The sequence below is a fragment of the Centropristis striata genome, chromosome 24 (assembly GCF_030273125.1).
Source record: "Centropristis striata isolate RG_2023a ecotype Rhode Island chromosome 24, C.striata_1.0, whole genome shotgun sequence".
In the NCBI taxonomy this organism is placed as follows: Eukaryota; Metazoa; Chordata; class Actinopteri; order Perciformes; family Serranidae; genus Centropristis; species Centropristis striata.
Window position 1 is genome coordinate 7,992,324 of NC_081540.1, and position 25,693 is coordinate 8,018,016.

At 39.4% G+C, this 25,693-nt stretch overlaps 1 protein-coding gene across 1 annotated transcript in view; it reads left to right on the top strand.

Moving 5' to 3' along the window:
• Positions 1 to 25,693, top strand: part of LOC131962613 (interleukin-1 receptor accessory protein-like 1) — a 298,116-nt gene that overhangs the window by 181,806 nt on the left and 90,617 nt on the right. Inside the window, 1 exon segment of the mRNA XM_059327558.1 lies at positions 11,184 to 11,258. Coding sequence (XP_059183541.1) covers positions 11,184 to 11,258 — 75 coding nt within the window.

The window sequence follows — 25,693 nt, forward strand, 5'->3', positions numbered from 1 at the left end:
CATTTCCATTCTGTCTTTTTTTGAATTCACTTGGTTTTCTGTTGTTTTCATGCTGCAGGAATACAATTCCCCCGCAGAGGAGAAAAGCTTCCCAGAATGTTAATGTATTTTGTAGGCAATTCAAAAGCACAAACCTGCACGTTAACACAGTTTAGTGCTTCTGAGCCTGGGACGACCATCTCCTGAGTCTATTTTTACACAAGAGGCACTCTAAAGACGAGCTATTAGCCTGTTAACTTGTAAGATAGGACGATGGGGGATCAGGAAAAGCAATAGTTTTATCTTTCTTTTTTTGAGTTGGTAATAATCACACTTGACGCGTTGTGACTTTAAGGTAAAAATAGATACACACACAGTGTGTTGTGCGTATTATTACTTTGACTTCCGTCAACAGGAAACTAGTCTATTTCATGTGAAAATGTTGGGTTTCATCTACAGACCATGAATCATCCAGGATGTTTGATATCCTCATCGTTCATGAAGGCCAGCTGCTTTCAAGCCTCAGTCAAAAGTCACATGTTTCACCATTTGATGTCTGACACTTTAGAGGGCAAAATTCAAAAAGGTGTCACGTAATCACATGTGATATATGAACCCGGCAAGGACCTGTGTCCAACAAGCATCTCTCATCACAGTGTGTGCAGGAAGAACATATGACTGTTGCTATGCAACATGTCACATGCAACTTCAAACTAAAAAGGAAATCTTTCACCTCCATGGATTGAAAAAGTATTTAAATTGTCATATGAGTTTACCATATAACAATTTATTTTTGTTATTGTGCTTGTGCAGTAACATTCAAAATAATTTAACAAACAAAACAAACACATTTTTTGTATGAGGTAAGAAAGCATCATTTTGTTTTTAAAACAACAAAAATGTTCATTCATATTTAATAAAACTAATATAGAGATGTAATGTAAAATGATACCGTCAAATTTTATTTCCAGTCAGGTAACATAATATTCAGAGGAGAAAGTTATTTTGAATATTTGTAAAGATTTAAAGCATTTTTTCCCCTATATAAAATTACATTTGTATTTGTGTCAGAAGATAATAAGAAATCAATCCAAATAGTTGGCAAAAGGTATGTAGTGTCACATGCAGATGCATTTCTGTTGAAAATAAGAATCTTAATCAATGTGAAAATTTGAGTTTGAGACAATGTCCTTTGCAACAAAGCAATTCGAAAACTGTTAACTGCAGCTTCTATCATATCTAAACATTAATCAGCGTGCTCTAACGATAGAAGACTGGTGAGTATAACAGTATCGCAATTAGCACCATGTTAACCCAGCTCTCCTCCCTTAACCTCCATCACTAACTGCTGCCCAGCACACACACACACACACACACACACACATGCAGACACACACACACACACACACACACTTTCCTGTTGCTTAACAAGCAGCAAACAGCATCTTTCTACGTTTCTCATCCACATTCTTCCTTTGTGTCTCTCGTCAACCTGTTCTCCCACTCTATCCGCTGCCAACCCTTCTCATAAAGCACCCCAAGCTTTCTTGCAGCTCCACGTCTTTTCCACCACCATCTCCTTCCTCTCTGAGTCATCCTCAACTCCTCCCCTCAGGGATATTTTAGGCCAGGCGGCTTGAAACATATCACCATCCCTCCCACCTCCCACCCTACTTATTATCCAGTGAATAACACGTTTCTGAGGCGGGTGGCCCCCGCTGAGGAAACAGGTGAGTAATGAGTACAGGCCTCTCTAATTAACAAGCAACTCTTTCTTAGCCGTGCATGATTAGTTGCACGTGATGCACGTGTGGACAGTTTTCTTTAGCGGCGCTGTTGTTTACAGTGGCGCAAGGTTCAGAAAGTGTGCTTCAGATTAAAAAAAACATCTCATTACAGCAATAGGTGCACCATATATGAGCATTGTGAGTAATTATATGGAGTAGCTTTCTTTTCAAAAGGCGTTCACTGGAGAACGAAGATGCTCCAGCTATTCCCAATGCTTGCAGTCATATGATTTATGTGATTTCCCCTGGATGTGTCGTAGCATCCTTTGAGCCCTCTTATATTCAATTGTTTTGATGGATCTTCTTAGACAACACCCTTTTCAATAAGGAAATATACCCTTATTATGTTCTGTTCAGGGGTTCTATATTGGTATTTTTCAACAAGTATCCTCTGAGAGTATTGCATTGTCATTTCTTTAGGGTTCATTCTTTTCCAATAGTATATTTTTCACTGCTTTCAAAGATCAACATTTCAGCTCGGGGAGTCTTAACAAGCAGCATCCTCTTTCAGATAAAAGATTTATCTTCTGCACCTCAGAAATATCCATCATAACAAGTGGCGGCAACTCAACAAAGCACACAAAGGCTCGGTTACACTTCGACTACATATTAGAATGGGCGAGACAGAATTTGATCTGCTTGGTATGGCTGTCGGAGCCAGGGATGGTGCAGCATTTCTGAAACGGCTGTCCTTATGAAGTCACGACGGCAATCCTATAGGTGAAATCATGGCGCGAGGTCAGAGATGTGAGGATATTAGAACTTGGAAATAAAAGCACAGTACAACAGTGGGAAGAGCACCTCAGCACTGAGGGAGATCGGAGCAAAAAAATGAGATCCCGATGGGCTCACCACACCTGGACGATTGAAAAAATGACAGATTTTGCTGCATGTATGTGGATAGTACGCTGCTGGAAACGGTGTGAAGCATCCTGCCTTGTTTACAGCCCCATGTTGGGAGTAACAGTGTGGAGAGACTTTTCTTGGCCGACATGCCTCACCTAAAAGCCAGCTGAGCATTATTTGAAAGCTGCAATTGACTTGCAATGTTGCTGACCATGTTCGTGGCCATAGATACTTCCAGCAGTATAACCTGCCATGTCACAAAGCACTCATCATCTCAGGATGGCTCCAGGAACATGACAGTGGATTCAATTTAGTCCAGCACCCTGCAAAGCCTACAGATCTAAAGCCAGAAGAGCTTTTAGCAGGTGGTGAACCGGGAGGTTTCGATGAGGTGGAAAGGCAGCTGAAAAGCAACAAATCCAATAACTTATTTGTTCCAAATCATTTTGTAACACATCTGTCCATTTCAGGGAGGTTTGGTCATCGTAATACCTCCCATGCACAAGATCTGAGAAAAAAGTAAACAATATGCAACAAGATGGGTCTGTATTGTCTGTTTGTCAGTGTGGTTACAGAAAAACCACTGGCCAGATTTTAATGAAACTTTGTGGAAGCAATCCAAATTATAGGACTGTTTCCATTTTTCTTAACATTGAGAAAGTGGCCTTTTGGCTCTGACAAGATCTGTACTCTCCTAATAGCATTTTATCACGTATCTAAGATGAACTTATTTCTGAATATATATTTCACTAATATTATATTTCAGGGGCATACTTATAGGTATGCTGCCATATGATAATAATGTGCAACAACGAAAAATATATATTCAAATTTCTGCAAAAAGAAAGTTCACTTCAAGTTCACTGCAAGTTTCTTCTATCCAGCCATCGATTTAGTATCAATCCATCTGTTCCATATGTTCATCATCCATTCAAATATGCGTCCATTATCAGAATTTCTTTCAATATTTTTGAAATGCTGCAGAATAGAAACAATTGGAAAAAGGCCTTGCTGATTGAGCAGCTCTCTCCTTCAGGTTACTCAGAGTCATACACAGCCTTTAAGGTCATGTAAGCTTATCCGAGAGCTAAAACACCTTCTATTGAAAGGCCAATTGCTGTTTTGGTTGTTTTCAAGTATCAGTAATTTTCAAAAAAAGGTGAAGAAAATGGTTAATAGCCGTTACTGGTGAACTGTAACACTGGAAATGTTCAGGCGAACACAAGCATGGGGGTCCAGCTACTGGAGAATTCAGCCAGCCCAATAGACCTGGGAGGAAATTGTCAAATTACAATAATACGCCCACATGTTGAGTCAACTCATACTCTTTCTATTGAGAGTTGCTGCAACGTGCTGCTGCTCCACCTGCAGTGCTGCCCTTACAGCAGTCAGAGGGGGAAATGATTTCCTCCACAGAAACCTGAAATTGCTGAATAATAGAGCTTCTGAAAAAAAATAAAATCCAGGTCTTTAATACAGAATGTCCTTTATAGCTCCCCCATTTCCTCTTGTGGTAGTTAAACGCCATCCCCTTCATCAGAGCGATCATCAGAGGCTGCACTCAGCCCGACTCTGCTCCATTTCACCCGCTTGCCTCAGGCAGATGTTTCGGGGCAACAGCCACAAGGTCCTCCCGCTAAAATAACAGTTATTTTTGCCAGAAGTATAAAATTTGACTCCCACACAGACAGTCCCATCACAGGCAACAGCAGCGTTATTGTTTTCATGAACACTGAACTGTTTTGTGCAGTCGCTGCCGTTTGTGAAATGTGTTTTGCTGAAGGAAAATTGCAGCGGTTCTGTTGTGTGGTAATGAAAGCACTTTTCCTTTAGCTGAGGTCACATTAAGAATTTACTATGGCATTTTTCCACTCTATTGACCTGTATATTTAGTCATGAAAGAGAAAAGTGCACAATAAAACCTTGTAAGTACTTGATGACAGCCCCTCAAAAATACAGTATGCTTCCAAAAACAGCAGAGCAGAATCTCGTAACGAGCAATATCTGCTGGCATTTAATTCACTCAAGTTTGGACTCTTGCAGACTTTTCATAGTCATTTAACCTCCTTTTGATGATCAATATGGGTAATATTATTTACCAGCAGAAACTATATTTGACAAAGTGACTTATTGAGTTCAGTCTGCTGGTTATCTGGAATTGGATCCATTTATCCCCTCTGCCCCGAGGAAGCCAGCGACTTTTTCCAAACTTTAACAGCCCCTGACAGCCGCTGACAAATTTCCTCTCCTTCCCAGTTCTCAGGAGCCGCCTACGGCTCAAGTCCAGTCTGAAGACATTCTTGCCAGCTTATCCAACACATTCAAGTCCTCGAGTCTTGCATTGTCTTTCAGATGGCACTTAAATGACATATCTCCTAATATATCAGGCCCCAGCTGGGGTGGTTGGCACGCTGATATGAAAAAATCTATTTCTGAAAAGCGACATATTTAATGGCCATACTTTGTTTGAAGTAAGGCCAGCTGTTGGCTTCTTTTACAGAGATGACAATGTAATTAAGTCAGTTAAGCTCATTAATATATACATTTATATAAAAGAAAAAGCCCTCTCTTTGTTTTGATAGTCAAATTATTTCTTCAGTATAAACATTTTCCTGAATCGTGCTGGGATGTTGGACGAATAGGGACAATCATGAACATACAAAGACGCATTTTTTCCACATTATCATCTGAATTAAGCTTCTCTTTATGTGGAAATGGCGTGAATACTTCTGTTATAATTTCCATTTGTCCAATTGTGTCCTCTGCTGTGAATTGAAGCACAGCTCCATGAATGGAAATATTGGAAATAACTGTTTGTTGTTTTAATAAATAAATCCCAATGACTTTGGAGTAAAACACCTCGACAAATCACAGTTGTTATCACGTTAGTGACTTTTCATTCAGGCTGTCATCGGGTCCAATTTTCATTTTTGTCCGATACTTTAGTTAATTATCAAATGCCTGCTAAACTAATGGCAGTCCTATCAGCCCCGGCTGCACTTTGTGTTTAGTGCTAATGAGTGCTAATCATCACCGCTTTCTTATGAGTGAATTTCACAATGTTACCATGACATGCTAAAATATTTTTGCCACATTAGTGTTTTATTAGTCTGTCATCCTTTTCAAGTCACTGATTATGATTGGGGCAAGAAAATCTTAATTTTTGTATTTTGCATCCTTGATAATGAGTGAATCAGAAACATCACAGAGGTTGAATTTGTTACTTGCAGAATATATATTTTTTCTTTTGCATGTGTATGACTAACAAGGTTTACCTCTGAAAGTGGTTTCATTTATTTTCTCATGTGGAACCGACATTGCATCTTTCCTTTAACGACGTTAAACTCGCAAACACTCACACACTTCTCCTCTTAATCTATGTCTGCTGAAGTGGTCTTTAATGAGGTGTGAACAGAGGACCACAGCCCTCTCCCTCCTCCTCTCCCTCCTTTTTCATCTTCCCTCTCTCTCACCCCTGAGAGCGACAAACAGACGGACAGAGTGACAAAGACATACAGCGAGCGACAGACAGATCGGGGAGGGAGAGAAGGCTATGGGAGAGTTAATGGGAGAGAACAAGGTCTTTTTTTTCTATTTCATTACTCCATCCCCCCATCCATCATCATGTGATCACAGCGAGAGCAGATCACAGCGCCTGTGAGGGACACTTTAAAGATTTTCTCCCCAGCTGATACCGACGTCAGGCTTTTCAATCTTTATGTGTGCAGGAATGTGTGTGTGTAATGTGCTTATCCTGTTTGTGTGTGGGGAATGCAGGTCAGACTGGATGTGTTTCTCGCCCCTCAGCAAAAAGCCTGCCCACTCCCACTCATAATAACCCACCACAGAATTGTGGTTTTGTAGATGAAGACCAGCCAGCTTCACTAATGCATCTCAAATTTGTGTGCGTCTGTGCGTGCCTTCCAGCGCGGTGGGATCCCACCGACAAACAGCATATCAGCAGCGTGCCCTTCATTCGGATGAAAGGCAGTATTTCTGCTGGAGTTAAACAGCCGTCTCCTACTTTGTTACCTTTAGCTTCAAAATGAGCGTTTTGAAAGATGTGCCAGAAGTTTGATCACATTCCAGAATTGTGATTTCATCTTCATCTGGCCCAATGCAGCCTGCATATCAAAATGAGACCTCACATTTGAATGAGAGAGAGCATCTACATTCTTGAAGATCCCGCCTCCTTTTTATAGAGAACTTGGGAGACAGCAGGTCAACAGTAAAGTGGTGTTCACCATCTGAAAGCTGAAGATTAATTTCAGATGCAGCTCAGCACTGTGTGTCAAGTTCTTCTAGTCATAAATCTGTACTAAAAAGTATTAAACTAGAAAATTTCAGCAGAAATTATGACTGTGTGCTGGAATTTTACAATACAGCCACATCCTTAACTTCCTGTTAGGATGTTACTTTGTGGGGCTTTTACGTTGACCAAAGGTCTTGTCCCGGGTTTTCTGTTCAGACAGAGTTACCTCTCTGGCTTTTAATCTACTAAAATACTTAAATACTTTTTGCTTCAAGTACAATAGATCTTTGCTTCAAAACAAGTACACGTACTCATGGGTTTCCTGTTAAGGCACAAATTGTGTTTCCATCAATTAATATGCATTTTGAAGGTTTGCATGAAAAAAATTGATGGAAACTTTTTTTGGAAAGTTTTTACGCTTGCTCAAGTTAGTTTTTGTCTCACTTTTTGAAATAAGTTCTAACATAGAGAACGTTTAACTCACAACACTGATCAGCTGTTTCCTCTGACATGAAAGAACAATTATTTGTTGCCCAATTGAATTAAACTCCTGAAGATTTCTCTCTTCTACTGTTTACTGATGGATTAGCCTACAGCAATACATTACACTGCCATCTTCTCACCAGAGTACGTTTATGCAGCTTTGTTTATTTGCTCTAAACCAGTTGATGGAAACGCCTAATTCACATTTTCTTTAATGCAACATTTCAAAATTTTGCTTTAAAATTGTATTTGACTTTAATGGAAACACAGCTATAGTTGCTTCTTGTACTAAACTAGTTGTTGGTTCAATACTCATTGCTTCAAGTACAACAGATTGTTGTTTTTCCAATGAGAATGTAATAGTGTAGATCCGGCCTTAGGCCTAAGTTCTAACTCTATATATTGACTTTAGAAGCAGCAAAAATAATTTGAAGTAAGTTAAAGATTCCCTCCACACTATAATATACTGGACAAAATGTTTCCTCAGATTTCTGTCAAGTTGCTAAATATGATATTTGTGTCTTCACCTTCGATTTCTCAAATTGTTTTCCTGTTTACTTACATATAGTGTAAGTATCAGTAGGTTTGGTGTTGCATTAATAGCGCATGACTACATTTCTGGGTATAGTCGTCAGGAGCAGCGTTAAAGCTTTCAGGTTATTTTCAACCTGCAGTGCGTTTTCCGCCTTCCTGTTTTGAACATCCTGGCAGCTGATTGTGTAACTTCAAACCGATCATACTTTCCTACCTCCAGGAGCTACTGGAGGCAGTCGCTTGGAGTGTTTCACTTTAATACATAACACTTTTCCAATGAAAGCTCCAACAGTTCAGGGAAAAAAGGCATTTATTGACATAAATATGACAGCACTGCAGTTGTATTATCACAATTATTCCAATTATCTGTGTTCCTCTTGTTTTATCATTAATGCAAATATATAATGTACGACTTTCAAATTCACTTTAACAGTCTAAGCAATGAGCTGTGGCTCCATGTTTGATGTTTGTATCCCCAGCTGAGTTCTCTTTTCATGTTACTATAAATACATGCAGCCACATCCCGGCCCGTGCACCATTTTCTCTCTTCAAATTCAGCATTATCTCGTGGAAGACAAACCACCAGAGTGGAAAACTCGCTTTTCTTTTTAAGTCATAATGAAACAAAATAATTTAAGCATATTTCATCAAGAAAAAGGTAATTAAGGTAATGAGATTTCTTTACACAGCACTGAAACACGCCAGGCACAGAGAAGGCATAATCTGCTATGGTTCTTTTTTTGAATTTGTAATTAATGAGCTCACATGTGATTTTTTTTTCCTGCATTCAGCCCACTCCTTTTGCATGTTCCGTTATTAAAGACCACATTATTGTTTTATCTGCCAACTGAACTGACATAACGTCAGAAAAGTTATTTTATTTGCATGAGTGAGTGGATACGGCTGTAGGAAAGAAAATATTGCAAAGTGGCTTTAAAACAAAAAGTATGTCAACGCAAACTAAAACTGAAGGCAAAATATCCACGCTGTCACGGCCCCCTGTGTTTGTAAATATTTCCCTGATGGCGTTTGACATTTTGAGTTGATTTGCTCATCAAGCATGTCTGCTTGAAAAGTCTGCAGACTTCGAACATTAACTGCGCTGTTTCTCTAAGATGAGGCTTGTTTTTCTGCTAAGCTACAACTTTCACCGTCTTCTGCTGATTGCATCGTGTTTAAAAGTAAATCAAGCCAATCAAGTCGTTTTGGCTTCTTCGCTGGCTGAAAGACTTTTGTTCAGGGGTCTGAAATAGACAGTTTAGTCTGACCTGACAGAAATCATTTTGCTGAGACACAAAACCTGTTAGAGGTAATGGTGGATGGATTGTGTGTCTGATGTGGGGGGATCTATTCATAGAACTGGAATACAATATTCACAATAATGTTTTCATTCACATATAATCACCAGAAACTACAATGTTTTTATTTCTTGACAGAGCCCTTCAAATTATCAAAATACAGAGTGAATTCTACAAAGTGCACCATGTTGCATCAATCAGTGATCTACAGGTTTTAGAAAATGAAAGCAATGTACAAGTACCAAAGGCTGCAGCTTCTCAAATGGCCACTTGAGGCTGGAGTCAATCCCCATTGGCGTCCATGTTAAAATGCTCAATTTAAATTATATGAAAGCTAAAAGTTCTGCATATTTTGGGGGATATTATTTGCAACCAGGCTTCATTCAGCCCACTCAGCTCCACCCAAGCTCCACCTCTTTTCCTCCCATGGAAAATCCATGGTTAAACGGTCTTTGGTTGCATTAAAACTGCCATGTTTGGAGAAACCAAATACTGGTTCTAGAGAGGACTTTTCATGTTATATTGTTACCTGCAGGTTCTCCTCCATTCTTGGAAAGGAAAGTGTGAGTGGAGGGATTTTATTTGGTTGCAATTTGCAACCTCAGCATGTTTCCAATAAAACCTTCACATTGTTTCTTTGACCAAGTCCTAACCATATAAGGGATGCTTTGGATGGCATGCTTTTGTCTTTAAGTTTGGAGACTTGTGAAAATGTAAATCTGCATGTAGTCTTACAAAGATTGATTTATCGAATTCAGCTATTCTTTTAAACAAATGCAGTTAAGTTTGAAGGAGTTAGAGCAAAATTCTTAGCTTTTTACATATTTTTGCTGACCTTGTTAAGACCGAATCCAGCCTCCAGAATCCAACTCGGTGCAGAAGTGAATCTTAAGGGTCTTACAGTTGCATCATTAAGATCTCAGCTGACATGTATTGCACAAACATGGAGGCCAAATGGAGCTTGCAATGCTCATGAAGAATAACTGAATATTAAAACGGAGCACTCGGAAAAGAGAAAATTAGCCAGAAGGCTTTATTCAAACATACTACTGTAGCTAAAAGCGTCTGCCGTGGTGAGTTATATCACCAGAGAGCTGGAGTATGGAGCAACTGGTTCAGTGTGAACTTTGAAAACCTTTCTCCGTTCCAACGCTGACACGTTTTTTAGCAGGTTCAGCTCAGCGATCGCCGCTCCAGTCAAACCACAAGTCATTTGTACTGAAACAAGCCTCATCCCTCCGAGTATTTCCAAGCATGCACGGATAGAAAACCTCTCTGATGCCACTTTGAAGACTAGAACCAATTAGGGAATCATTATAATGAGGAGCCTCTAAGTGCACGTCTTTTGTTACTCCGCAGCTGTCTAATTGGACTTGGTGTATTTTACGAAGGGCATTGGGACGAAGAATGTTCCCATGTAGCTGTGATACACTCTTAGAACATGCTGACAGTTTGACGATGGAAAGTCCTGTTTGTTAATTACTCTCCTTATTTTAAAAGGTACAGTAAGTTCGGCATTTCAAGAAACTCAGTCATATTAGACGTACACAGCTGAAAATACTGCATCTCCTGCAGCAGCTCTTAACCTTCCCATGCCCACTGCAGCTGTGAAGGATTTTTACCTTAGGGTATACTGTAGATTCAGAGATGGTTGACTAGTTACACAGCTGCTGTATATACAGCACAGTTTGTATTGCACTCCATGTCAGAGCCATATCATCACTGACACACTCATTTTTACGAATAGAGCACTGAAGCAGCTGCTTCTTTGAAAGCATGTGCATTGATGTTTAAAGCTTTGAATGGGTAATTCTGAGTCATAGTAATTCATCCATTTTTTTCTCCATCCACTCTTTAAATATTATTTCCATATATTTGTTCCCGTTTTAATGGAGCCTTTATTGTGGTCTTTAATGAATAAATCATACTCCCACTGTCCACGGGGAAGAAAGATGTGGAATTTAATGTGCTCTTCCTTTTCTCTCTCTGTTTGTCTTTTCACAGCTCCCCTGACAGACAAGCCGCCAAAAATCCTTTTCCCCTCGGAGAGCCAAATGAGCGTCATAGAAATGGCAATAGGTAAGGAGACATGTTTCATTCCCCACACTGATAGCTTATTTTCTGTCCGCCGATGGAACGCCTGGTGTCATACTTGTGGCATATGTCTGCTCGTCACAATGGCATTGCTTCAAATTTCTAGTTGATGAAAGCCAGTTCCCTCAAACTAGGTCCCGTTCTACTTAACTGTGGCTTTGTCTTCAACAATATGTCACTTCTATCCTCGCTGTGTGTATACAGTGAAAACAATGGGGTCGAATGGTGCAAATGGAAACTCGAAGGCCTCTATTTTTAATTTCCCTTGTTTGTAGTTATACTGTGTTAGTTATGTAAAATTGTTGATTTGTTGTAGATGGTGTTTGCTGTTGATACAAACTCCTCTAGATCTATCTGTCATACTAAAAAAATAAGTGTTGATTATTGTGAAATGATGTCATGTCATACCCTCCACTCTGCTCCTTCTAGTTTCCCTCTTTGGAAGAAATAAGCACTAATTCATTTAAATTGCTTCTGCTTTTGACATATTCTTGTTACTGTTAAGCTGCTCAACACTTTCTGCACAAATATTTCACGTAAATTTTGTTTAATAAGGCCTCCTTTCCCAGCTGTATTTAAAAAATATAATATGTAACATTTGCTCTAATTTCTGCAGAACACCAGATGAAACAAATTTTCTGCACAGCATTTTTCTCAACTAATTGCAAAGCATTTTGCAACACAGTAATTTAATCGAGGCCTAATTTATTGAGGATATTTTAATAGAATCAGGTTTACTTCCATGTGCGTACCATTGCAAAAATGTTGTTCTTGTTCTGTGAGTCATGTCCGATAGATTATCATCTACAATAACAATAACAGTTCATGACATCATCAAAGTTGGTTTTTAGTTGGGGTTTTTTGCTGAAGTTTCAAATAAAACCATATTCATGTTCCAATTTTTGCTCAAGATTTAGCAGATTGGTTGGTATGACTGTGCTGTTGTGGAGGAAATAATTTCTGTAGGAATGCTGTATATATTATGCTGGATTTACCATATGAGCCATTATACAGACATTATTATACCCCCCCAGTGTTTTATTTGCTCCCCTACTGTTATTTTAATACTCACAGCTCTTAACAGACAATTTATGGTTTTACCTTTTATGATTTAATACCAGTTGCTAGAATTTTAATGTATTGTGTAATTGAGACATCCCCAGTACCTTTGCATGGGTTTAATTGTTGCTTGAGCACAGATCTGATATAAAGCAACCAAAGTAATCAGCACAGGTTCCAATGAGGTCCGTGGCCTTTTGTGAATGGACCTTGAGTTTTCAGTAGAAAAAAGCAGATGAGTCATTGGACATTTGTGCTTGCAACACAAAGTCATTGAGTGGGTTTGTAAGCTGCTGTTTTTTCTCCTCCTGTCCTATGGAGTGCCTCTTCATTGTAATTACACTGATCACATCTATCTTGGTTATCTTATGCAACATGGGTGCTGCTTGTGTTTGTTCAGCTGTAATGAGTCAGTAATGAATTGAAGTGGTCCTTCTGAGAAACCACACATAATCACCCTTTGCATTACCTTCAAATTTATGATGTTAGCATTACTTCAAATGATTGCCTCCGATTCGGCCTCATGTGGCTGCTGCAGAACGGCAGTCTTTCAATTGCCTTGCCGGCTTTTGATGCACAGGGGCTCATGGGAAAATTCCCGCTTTGTGCCTTATTGGGTGAGAGCTCAGCTGTTGGTGGAAGGGAAAATGGGTCATGATGGAGGCTTCCTTTGAAGTAAATTTGTCATGGGCGATGAACACAACTGGCTCGCGGAGGTAAAAGGTGGCAATCAGAAAATAGGTGCAAATCATTGTAGCTTTAAATTGATGATGGATAAAAGCCTCTCTGGCTTTTTTCATCTGATTGAGTGTTTGATAGTGAATGATGGTGATTTTCAAAACCCATTACCTGATAGCTGGGAGAACAGGAAATAATGGTCTAAAGAAAAGAAATGTGCTGCTTTTCTTGTTTTGGAATTGATTGAGATAATTTTTGAACTGTAGGTAACACTTTATTTGAAGGGGTTTGCATAAGACGGACACAGCAGGAGGCTTTATGCATGTTTCTGAATGTTGTCATTAAGTGACATTTGGTCAATTATGTCCCTTTTTAGAGCAAAGTTGACATTAATTGGGATGTTTTCGACAAGAACAAAGGATTACTTCCTCAAACAGAGGGCCAAACATATTCACATATATGTGCATTTCGTACTTTTGGGCAAAAAAATAAACAAAAATAGTTTATTTTAACATTTGTGATCATATATATGTGCAAAATAAGGAAGTAGTTAAAAGGATTATAACACTGATTTATAAATATGTTGGTCAAGGTGTACTTAAACACTATTGGGAGGAGTTTTCCCACTTTTTGTCTTTGCTGTGGTAGTTTCAGCCATCTCAAACAATGTCAACTTTGCATTTAAAGTGACATAACTGACCGAATGACACTTAATGACAACATTCATAAGCAGTGGAAGAGGATTAGCAGAAACTGTGTTTTTTTCTGCTCCTCCTTCACCTCCACACACATTGATATTCCACACAGAGTCAGCACCTCTGTGTACATAATATATGAACGCCTATTTGATTCCCTGGCTGTACAAGCCCCAATCACTTCCTCTCAGTGTTGGGCTAGCGTGCTCTTGTCATCCACGCAGCGCCCAGTCAAACGCAACGCATCCTTTCAGGGTTGTGGCAGTTTTGGCGGAATTTTAATATTCATTCTTCCATGAAATATAGAAGCATAAATGGCTTTGGCTGACAGCTAATTAGGCAGGTGAGAGGGAGAAAGTGAGAGGAAAGGCGAACATGGAGAGACACTTTCCGGCTCTTGTTATGGAACTCGAGGGATGAACACAGGGATCTGTAAATGGGGGGCCCCAATTAATCAGCACACATCGTTCGTGGCCCTTTACCTATTTTATCTCCTAATGGATCCTCAGTTATAATTGATTAAAATGCTTGATTAAAACATGTTGTATAAATGCTCTTGTGAGCCCTCAGCGGGCATGTCTTTCCACTACTTTCTCTGTGGGACAGATCGGTTACAGTTTGGGTCTGTAATTCAGTCTGACAGTTCAATGCATACCACTTTCACTCTGTCTTGTGCAGATGCAGAATAATTGTCTGCAGTCAAGCCGAGCTGACTAACTGCAGTGCAAGTCTGTTTCTGGTAGAGTGCTAATGTGCGTTTTTTAAACTCTTTGACAACAGGATGATTTATTTCCTTAATGCATGAACATGTTTGTGCCACTTCTATGTTCTTGAACACAACCAGGGAGTGAACCTCCAGACACAAACCTGCTTCTTTAGCCTTTATTCTGCTGCCAGGTTTGATTTGTTGAAATGCTTTTCTACGCAGGGCTGGCGTGTCACTTGCAGCCTCACTTGCCTACCTATCCCCGACATTTTATTTCGTGTTAGATTGAATTTACAACCACTGCGGCGCACTGTTTGTGATGTTCATTCTGGGAATATCCAGCAAGTTTCCCCTGTGATCTTGATTGGCTGTTAAAACTTCAAGCCCTTTCAACTGCCTCCTTCCTCAAGAAATCTCACTTCATCCCCTGACACTTGACATTACGACACAACAGCGAGTTTTGTGAAATTGCAGAGAGAGAAAACAAGGTGATGGTGTCTGAGCCACTTTGCTAAATTCCTCCCAAATACACTTTTAAACTCCAAGCCATCCACCTTTCTATCATACCGTTATGCAACATCAATCTGTAATATTCAGTGCATCACAAATTAATTTATGTTTGTGTAATTGAATTGATTCTTTTTGTGCGTTAGCTTTTCCCCAAACAGCCTTGTTTTCTTGTCCTGTTGCGACTCTGTTCATAATTTGCTTTGTTTCCCACAATGCCTTTTGGGACCCTTGAGGGGAATTTGTTGTTTTCAGTTAAAGGTGGGCAGCAGCACAGCAACTAATTGTGAACATTGGAAAGGGTCAGTGGTCACTGATACAGCGCTACCTCCAAACACAACTTTCTGCTCCATTTAGGCTGCGGTCCAGGGACAATTATCTCTTCATACATGAGAATAAATTTCTCCCTGTGTGGAAAAAAACCCCCGTCTACAACGATGCTTTTTGCACTAAATACGTATCATTATTTGCATTAAGTATCTAGAATTTTATATTTGTTGAAAAGGTGTCAAAGTAAACACAATACTCAAGACTCATTTATGCAGATTGTGTTACGTTATCACGCAAAACATGTGAAGCCACAGCCCTGCCAGATGGGTCTGTTGTTAAGGCCAGAGTTATTTGCAGTTTCTGTAGATGTGAATTTAGATACCTAAAGTAAAACTGTCTCAAAACGTTTTCCAAAAGAAATTATTATGCCAGAAAGAACACTGACGTTGAACAATCGTACAAAATCCCTAGATAATTGTCAATGACATTTTTTTATATTAATGCCAATATTGTAGTTTTGAAATGAGTGATTTCAATGGAATTTGTAAAGTGTAGCCTATATATATATATATATATATATATATATATATATCTCAAGTACAATTTTTAAGTAATTCACTTGAGAATTTTAGTGTTACTTTATATGTCTACTTTACTTCTTTTTGGAGGCAAGTATTGCACTAATTTCGCCTTACTTACTTTGCAGACTTAGATTATTAACACAAAATGTAACTCTATTAATAAATGGTTGTATTATGTAAAGCATTTTAAAGAAGCTCCACTTTTAGCAGCTTACCTTGCTTGCTCATAATAATTTGAGCTTATGAGAACAGACTACAGATATAAGGGGTAATATTACAAATATATTAGTAATTTTATGTCATCTTAGTAGTAGCAGAAGATCCAACATATTAACTTCAAACCACTGCCGAGGAGTACAAAAGGCATTCTTTTAATTACATAGTTTGAGCGTCTGTATCACTTCCTCTCAGAACGCCTCATTGTGGGAATCCCTTTGTTCTCCACAGCCTCTCTATAACTATCTGACAATCTGCACTCCTCTCGGAGGTTGAGCTTCCTCATTTGTTGGTTGGTGAGTAATAACAGTGTAAACTAGAAATCGGTCTTCAGTCAGTCATTGGAAGGAGTTCCATTGTTTAATGATACAGTACGGAGAGAGGGCACCTGAGAACAAAACCATCATTATCCTGAATTGACTCGCAGACGCATCAAATTAGAATTTGCAGTGGTTTGGTAATGATGAGGTTTGTTCATCAGTGTAGGTGTATTCTGGTGCAGGTCAGGTTGCAGTGAGACTTCCATTTGCTCGAAGCTGATATTGAAACCTTCACATTAAGACTAAAAGAATTCACATCCTTCCTCTGCAGAAATGATGAACCGCACTTAGACAGCAGACAAAATGTCAGCTTCCACCTCACTATTAGACTGTGGTTGGAACCTAGTCCAACAGATGGTCTTGAAATGTATAACCTTTACTTGACTTTATCAATCCGTGAATGTCGATCATCCCATTATCCCAGAACAGATTTGTTCCTGTCGCTGTATGGATTTGATCTTCTAATAGTGTACTGTTTGGGATCTCGTCACATCGATTCAGATGTCATTTTCAATATTTAACGATTGATATTGATGTGTTGGATGACCTACTGACGACGGAGCAGGTTCACCGTGCCACAGACAGGTGGACACGTGCGATAACTCATGTTCAAGGTAAATACCAAGAGTGGTGTGAACATCGAAGGGTCAGGAGCACATGATTATCACTCAAGGGTTTATTGATTCGCTTGTTTTTCTCACTTGTAACACAGAAATCATCAATGTTTGTTCCATACATGACGCCTGTTTATTGATATAGCAACATTTACAATGTGTCTCATATTCAGTGGTGGAGGAATAATGCAGATCCTGATGATGATGCTGATACTTTTGTACTTTTATTTAAGTATTAAAAGTAAAAGTACCCACTCAGATTGTTGTATATATAATCCAAATATCTAATATTATTATCATTATTATTATAATTATTATTGGTGTATTTCTGTAAGCAGCATATTACTATCATCAAATTAGGGCTCATTTTAAGTACTTAATGCACTTTTATGTGGTTTAATTTATAAACATGCATAATCATTTTAAAATAATCATGTTTTTATGTTAAATCTCGACCCAAAAACTAACTAAAGCTGACAGCTAAATGTAGTGAAGTAAAGAGTACAATACGTACTCCTTAAAGGCAGTGAAGTAGAAGTGTAAGGTTACATATGTGAAAATACTCAAGTGCAAGTACAGTACTTTGTTATATTCCACCACTGCTCATAATGTATTCAACACAATGTGTACAATGTGAGAAAGCACATTAAGCTTTCAGTCAAATTTTAGTCTGAAGCTAAGGACAAGGATTAGAAATATTTTTGCCTAATTTGCATAATGCTACAATAAAGCTAACTTTGAAATGAAAACATAAAGCATTTGAACCTAAAACCCACTCAGCTTGGCTTGGATGTGTGCAGAATTGACACTATTTGAAGACGAGGCCTCTTGTGTTTGTTTTCACTTTAACCCCATCGGCAGCCTGGAACCAGACTCGAGTGTTAAAAGCACTCGCCAGTCTTTATGGCACACACTGATATTTTCCCACCCAAGTTTGAAATTAAACGCATCTTCAAAGCTACACTCGACACAACACGGCAGCTCGGTGTTATATTTGGTACGATCCGCAGGCAGGGAAGACGTCGTCCTCCAGCTCACACTCGCTGAGAAGTTCTGATCAAACCACGAGACACATTTTAGTTCCACAAAGGAGAAAGAAAGTCTCACACAGTGCAGCCTCAGTAACACCTACCTCCAATATCACACACACTCAGTCTCACAAACACACCAGCCATCCCTCTAAATGTCACAGGCTCGGCAGAATGCTCCATCGATGCCAAAGGTTCAGAGGCCCTAGGATCAATATTACATCATTTCTCTCAATTAGGCCATATTTATTCCCCTCAAGTTATTGTACATCTGCGAGTGATCTTATCTGTATTCCTGGCAAGTCTCCAGATGAGTCGAGGGCCTGCGGGGAGGGGAAGACAGAGTGAGATAAAGATGAAGAGCGAGGAGGGAAGAGAATGAGAGAGAAATTAAGGTAGGGGGAGTTTGGGTGAAAAGAGTCGGAGCAAGGGAAAAAAAGTGAGCGAGATCATTTAAGATGCACAGAGGGGATGAAATATGGTGGTGTCCTACCTTGAGTTATTACAGATGAAAGTGGATACAAGACAGTGCACTGTCCCAAATGGTTAATATGCCCTGCAGCGTGGAGGCATAAATCGTGACTGTCATATTACAGGGAGGGGGTTGCTGGTGATGATTGGAAGGGATTCTTGGCAAAGGACTGCTCCCATTAGTGTTTTACATAAGCACGGTAACGAGGAGGACAGTCTGAGAGCCGATTGGCCGGTTGGACTGAAAGAGGCTATAAGTTTACTTTGAAGAATTCCATCAGAGCGTGGCCGCGGGGCTGATATCATGTTCACATTTTGGATTGTGATTGACCTCTAAAGTCAAGCTATCATCCCACATTGACCGTTCCCCCGCTCTGCTTCCTGTCAGCCGGCGCCCACCTGCAGCCTTGTACCTGTCTCTGCGAACTAAGAGGAAAAATGGCTGAAGGCTTTTGCTCTCCATAGCAGAAAATAGCATCAAGAACCGGCCAAGGCACTTGAGTATTAAGATATACTGCCTGTTGTCCGTGCCAGCCGCACTTCCCGTCTCTGGGTAGACCCATTCATCATAAATTGGGCTTTGGCACGTAGTTTACACAAAGTCTGGTTTGTTGTTCTGTTTTTAGGTGTAAGGGATAAAGTGTTCCTGCACTGCACCTGCATGCAGGAAGGTCACACAACTTCTGCCTTGCTCCTATCATTGTGCAGATCGATAGATTATAAAGCTGTTTGAGGAGGGATAGGCTGTTCAGGAAACGTCTAAAGTGCAACTTTTTTCCAAAAGAAATTATAATGCCAGAAAGAACATTGATATTGAACAATTCTGCAAATCCCCAGATGACATTTTTAAATGTTAAATGCCAAAATTGTAGTTTTAAAATTAGTTTTTTGAGCCATATTTTTCATTAACAGCCAGTGATGGAATTTAACTAAGTGTTTATGTATCAAGTATTGTATTTAAGTGCTATTTTGAGGTAATTTACTTGAGTATTTACATTTTATATTTAAAGTTTTATAAAGTATTGCACTTTTAACACCTTACGTACTTTGCAGACTTCAATTATTAACACAAAATGTTACTCAACTAAGAAATGATGTTGTATTATGTAAAGTATTTTAAAGAAGCTCCACCTTTACCAGCTGCAGCATTAAACTGATTAATGCATTCATAATTATAACTCATTAATGTTAAATATGAATCTAGTTTGCATGATTAGTACCTTTACTGTTGATACTTTGTACGTCGTATTCTGATTCTAATATTACTTTTGTACATTGACTGGAGTAATTCCTTTGAATGCAGTATTTTTACACTGCAGTATTAGAGCTGAATACTTCATCCACCACTGATGAAAGCAGTATAGTGAAGGTAAGGGAGGGTTAGGGAAACATTGTGCTTCTGCTTTCAAAAAATTCAACTAACTTTCCTATTGTTGGACAGGACACAAAAAAGTCTGCACTCCACACTGAACATTGTGTGCTGCAGAATCGCCCAATAACAATGTTATTCATGGGGATACTGCTGGACAGCCCGGCTCTATTGTTGGAGCAGCTGATGAAGCACCGCAGCATGCTGCTGGAAAGACATCTAGGTGTGGAAGAAAATCAGATAAACATGGTTGGAACGTTCATGTTTTTAGGACCTTTGCGCAAGATGATTTGGACATATTTATAGGCAAAAGCTGCAAATACATACACTCCAGAGGTGAGGTACTGCATTCTTCACACGGAGCGTTACAGTTCAGCACAGTTTAAGATTTAACAGATGTGGACTGGTTATTCTGGCTGTCAAAGCTGCAGTCGGGGTGCGTGTAGGACCTTCTGTTTCAGTACAACAACCCCTTCAGGCGTTTGCTCTGACTGTTCCTCTGCTGCTTTTAGCTTTGTTTCAGCACAGTGTAACTTTAAAGCTGCACATATTTGGGGCTTTCATTGGATTTGTGCTTTATCTGGCCTTTCTCTGACTCATGTCTGCAGTGCCTCCACAGCACATGTAGTACAGTCTGTGCAGTTCTAATCCAGCTGTTGCTGCTCTATCAACAGCTGTGTACTTCATATCTGAGCTTGAACATTTAAATTGAAAGCTCTCCTCCTCCACTCACACTGCCTCGTTTCCATTTTCTTCTGCTCCCTGCAGCCCCGTCATGTATCAGTAGCTCCTGCACTGTAGCAGCCATACACCCGTCTGATAGCCGACTCCATTCAAATACCGGCATATGGATTACCGACAGCAGGAAGACTCGTTCAGCACTGTATGACAGCTTGGCACCCGTGAGCCACCTGCTTTAAAATTAACCGCACCTTTTAGTGTGGCAGTTAAGCATAGCGACTTTTACAGCCATTAGATTAGCCCTCAGTTTAACCTCAACGCTGCAGTGTCACCTTGCTCTTTTGTGAGCCACTATTCAAAAAAACTTCATCTGTTAACAGGCGGAGGACACATTAATTTGCTCTGGTGACCTGAGGATAATCTTTTCATTCGAATTTCTTAGGTTGTTTGATGCCTTTTTTTTCTTATTGTATCCCTAGATTTTGTTGAGCCTTTCTCCTGAATGCTAAAAAAGGCAGAGCAGCTTTCTTTTTTTTTTTTTTTTTTTTTAGAATTTACCAAGCCAAGTTCCACAGCAAAACCCACAGCCAAAATGCAAACCCTGCAAACTTTTTCTCTCCCTGCACCATTCCCTTGACAGCACATGTGTGTTTCCTGGTTGAACTAATTGCCCTCGCTGTGTTTGCAGCCAAACAGGTGGCCATATTGCTTTCCTTCTGGCTGCGTTTTTGTGACTGTGCATCCAGGTTGGACAGAGATGACAGCGTCTCCTCTCCGCCCGGAGCGCGACCTTGTTTGGACGATGCTCCCTCTGCACTGTCTTTGGTCTCACATTGGTCTTTTGGGCCAACTTCTGATTGTGTATGCGTTATTGTGTGTGTGTTTGTGTGTGTATGTGTGTTTGAGACAGAGAGAGATAGAGCTGCCTGTGATGTCTAGCCAGAAAGCTAGAGGGCCAGGATCACAGTCAGTAGGGGAGGAGGGGATCACAGTGGCTGCAAACTTTACCAAGTGACACATAAAAACACATGAGAGCACAGATCTATGATGTCATCATACACACACACACACAGATATTCGTGCACATACAGGCAGAATGCAATATTCCCCAAACAAGCAGAAACATAAGCTAACATTCAGCGTCCGTCACACACTCTCACACACAAAGGTCTTATGCAGCTTTTACCACCTCACACTGTCACCTCGGGGGATTTGTGTGTGCTAAAGCAATCTGATATGGTCAGATTTGTACAGTACCGTTCTGCTTTGTGTTGCTCTATTGTATCTACAGTTGTGCTCCACTGTTTGGTCCGTGGGCGTTGATGCTACAGGGAATAAGAATGTGTCAGATGAAATGTTGTGGATATTTGTCTCATAACTGTTATGAGTCAGGCAACACCTTACTTCTATACCTTGGGTAAAGAAACAATATTTCCTCCTCAGCTGTGGGAGGGATTTTGACACGCTCGGATAAGTCCTGACCTCTCCACAGACCAGAATAGAATAAACTAGAACAGATATAATAAAATAGAAAGTACAGTTGTTCTTTTACAGCCTCCTGATATGCAACATGATGACATTTCTTGCACTGATTAGTGTTATTAGTACTTATTGTGTTCTTGTTCTGTCAGGAATTAAGGCAGTCATTAAAACTTGTGACTGCAAGACAATGTTTCCACACTGCCGGTATTATTTCTTCTCCAATCTTATTATTTAAAGCTCGGCTTTTTCTGTCTGATGAATCATAGCAGTGAGAAAGTAATGCTAAATGAAGGATGGATATTTGGCAATTTATCCTAGTTTTTCTTAAGGGAGGAGACATGTATTAGCTGAAGAATTATGTTGCATTTTTTGACATCAAATTATACATTTGGAGATATCTTTTAAAGTTTATATCAATCATTTTACTTCAGCTTACCTTTTATTTCATTTACAGAGGTAAGAGAGAGATGCCAGGTTTAGAAGGATGGTGCCAATTTTTTTAGGTGTTGTTGTATGATTTACTTATCCATAGTCAGTCTAATACCTAGATGGTGGTCTGCACGCCTCATGTTTAGAGAAGCACTGAAGCTAAGAAGTGTACTGCTGTGGTGGGGGGCAGCAGCAAAACTTATTTAAGCCACTTTGAAAAAAGGCCCACCGAAAAAATAAAGATCAGTATCAGTTTAAGTGTGGCTGTAAGACAGCCTCTTTCTTGACCTCAGGTTTCCAGTCATTTTATTGTATTTGTTGTCTCTTCCATAAAGTGCAGAACATCTGACCCGAATGCTCACCTGCAGAGTTACATTACAGTTGCACTCATAAGTAGGAATAGCTACACTTTACAGTTGAAACTGTAGTGCCAAAGGAAATGGCAGTCTGAGCAAGCCTCTGAAATTAAATTAGATTTTCTTATTGTGATTTTTCTCTTTCTTTGTTGGGAGCATTTCTCCAAATTGGATAAAGCAAGGTGCTAATTGTGCTGCACAACTGTACAAATAGATATGTGAAAAGTCTAAGCCACCTTCATTATAGAAAAATACAAAAAAATCCAAACATAATTACTTTGAGGTGTTGTGTGAATGTTTACTGTCCCCTGCAGGCTAACAAATATATTCCTACACATTCACCATATAAACACTGTATCCCAGTTATATATTCTATACTATAGCACTGTTTGGCATTTAGTCATCTTATATTGTAGATACATTGTTATTATATGTAATTTGTTACTTTTTCTGGTTTGTATGTTTGGGGTTTCTGATATGTCTGATTATGTTTGTTGCAGGTTGCGCAATGGGAGAAAAGCACCATTATAAAATAGAGCATTTTACTGAGCATGCTATCTGGACTAGTATGCAGGTATACCTAACTTCGCCATTTTCCCACTGTGAATTCAATCAGCACATGTGCGAGTGTGCAGTTGGGACATAGCTTATGAGTGAGCAGTTCCTCCCTGAGCATTCTGGGTGAGAGTCACAAGATGTACTTGCCAATACGAAATTCAAAATAGTTACTTCACAGTTCAACATATCGCTTTTGGAAGGGACCAAAATGTTCCCAACAATGAAACCAAAGTGCCCAGAAAATCTTTTGTTGTAAAAAGATTTCATTTTTCCCCCCTGGTTCCTAGTGAGAGAAACCACAGCCACCGTGCCAGCTGTCTTGGCAGCACTCAGGTTTAATCTCTGAGACTCAGGCTAACCGTAACATGGAAGCCTCACGCTCTTCTTTAGCAAACACACACCAGACTATTCACTCTCCCTGCCAAACACAGGCCAGATAGAAGATACAGAGCATCCTTCCATGCTGTGACGCAGTATTGATATTGATTTTAGTTATGACAGCAACCTACATGAGACAAAGTGTTTTTCAGATGACTGGTGCATTGGGAGGATCCTTGTTCCATCAGCTGGTGGCAACAATAGATTTTTCTGTATTGTTCTTCTTTTTGTCTTCAACGAGCTAATGTGTTAGATTGGTTTGTTAGTTGGTTTGTAAGGCTTGACAGCAACACGGGCCAGTTTGACATCTACCAACATTTTGAGATATTCTTGGCCAACATATAAAAAAAACATGGACAAACAGCACACAACCCAAAGGTTATTTAATTTTTAATATTTGTTGCATCAGTGATACATACATGTAGCCATTACATTGTGCACACAGGCATTTGTTTTACAGACAACAGCGATGATCAAATCAACACAAGCTACACAGAATTTTCAGTAAAAAAGGTGATTAAAAATGGCAACCATATTTTAACTTTGGCATTTCATTGTCTGTTTGTCAGCAGGTTCACTAGAAAACTACTGGTCTGATTTTAAAGAAACTTGGTGGGAGCCTGGGCCAGGGAAGAACCTATTAAATTTAGGAAAGGATATAAATAATGGGGTGGATACACTTATTATTTTTCACTTTAGTTGCAAGATACGGCACAGCCTTGGTGGAGGCCTGTGCTTCTACATTATATACATTTACTCAAGTAATGTACTTAAGCATAAATTGATATACTTGTACTTTAGTATTTCCATTTTTTGTCAACTTTGTACTTCTAGTCCATTTCATTTAGAGGTAGATATTGTTCTACCACATAAGAGAATATTAAGTTAAAATGAGCCTTTACAAAATGAAAATGCTGCTTACGTAATGCACCAATACAAATAATTTAATAATATGTTTAGAATATATAAAACAATCTGAGCGGGTCTGTTCTGCATAAGGAGTACTCTTACTTTTGATACTCAGTACATTTTGATGCTGATACTTTTGTACTTTTGTACTACTAAGTAATTAATGCATTTAATTGTAGTGGAGTTGTTTCACAGTGTGGTATTAGTACTTAAAGGATCTGTATACTTCTTCCACCACTGTTTTCAGGGCTGGAGTGGATCTAACTATTTTCCATCACATGGATCTAAAGTGTTAAATCTTACAAAAGAGGCTCTTGGATGAATTTAGCCTATTTATTTCCTAAAACATAGTTAAGAATACTTGGACGACCCCATGGACTTACATGACTTCCTAAGCTCCTTTAAGACAAAATTGGCATTTAAACCCACTTGGTGAAGGTGTGGTGACAGCCACATGGTTCTCTCAAGTTTGTCGCTCCAACACTCACCAACGCTGCCAATTCCCAGTCGTGATTGGCTCCTCTAAACGCAGCTTCACCAAGGATCAGTTAACATTTTGTGCACTCTGTCTGGCACACTTTGGAGATTTGATTTATTTTTTTATGACTGAGGAAGATTTACTTCCTCGCACACAGACTGGCAACACAGATACATAAAAACAGACAGGAGGATTGTCGTACAAACAAACAGGAAGCTCATTCTGTCTCTCCCCTACTTCTCCGTTTGCTTGTCTATCACTTTTACTTTTCATCTTCTCTGACACTCATAATGTTCAGGCAAGTAATGATAGGTGAACAGATTCATCCGCAGCCATTATCATCCAGATCCAGTGCTGTCACTCAGGCAGAGTATGTCTGATGGCCTGAGTGGTTCTGTACTCTTGTTGTAAGTGCAATGTATTATTCTTAATGTAAAACGTTTATCTATATATTCCTCACTACTTTAGGTTAGAATGCAGTAAATTTGATGTATTTATCTATTTGATCAAGACTATGCAGTTCATATGCCATAAGGACTTCTCCTCACATACACTTCAACAGATCGAAACTTAGTGAGAAAATCCAAAACTTTTCCCCCAACCAGCAGTCAGAGAGCAAGTGTACCAAGAAACCA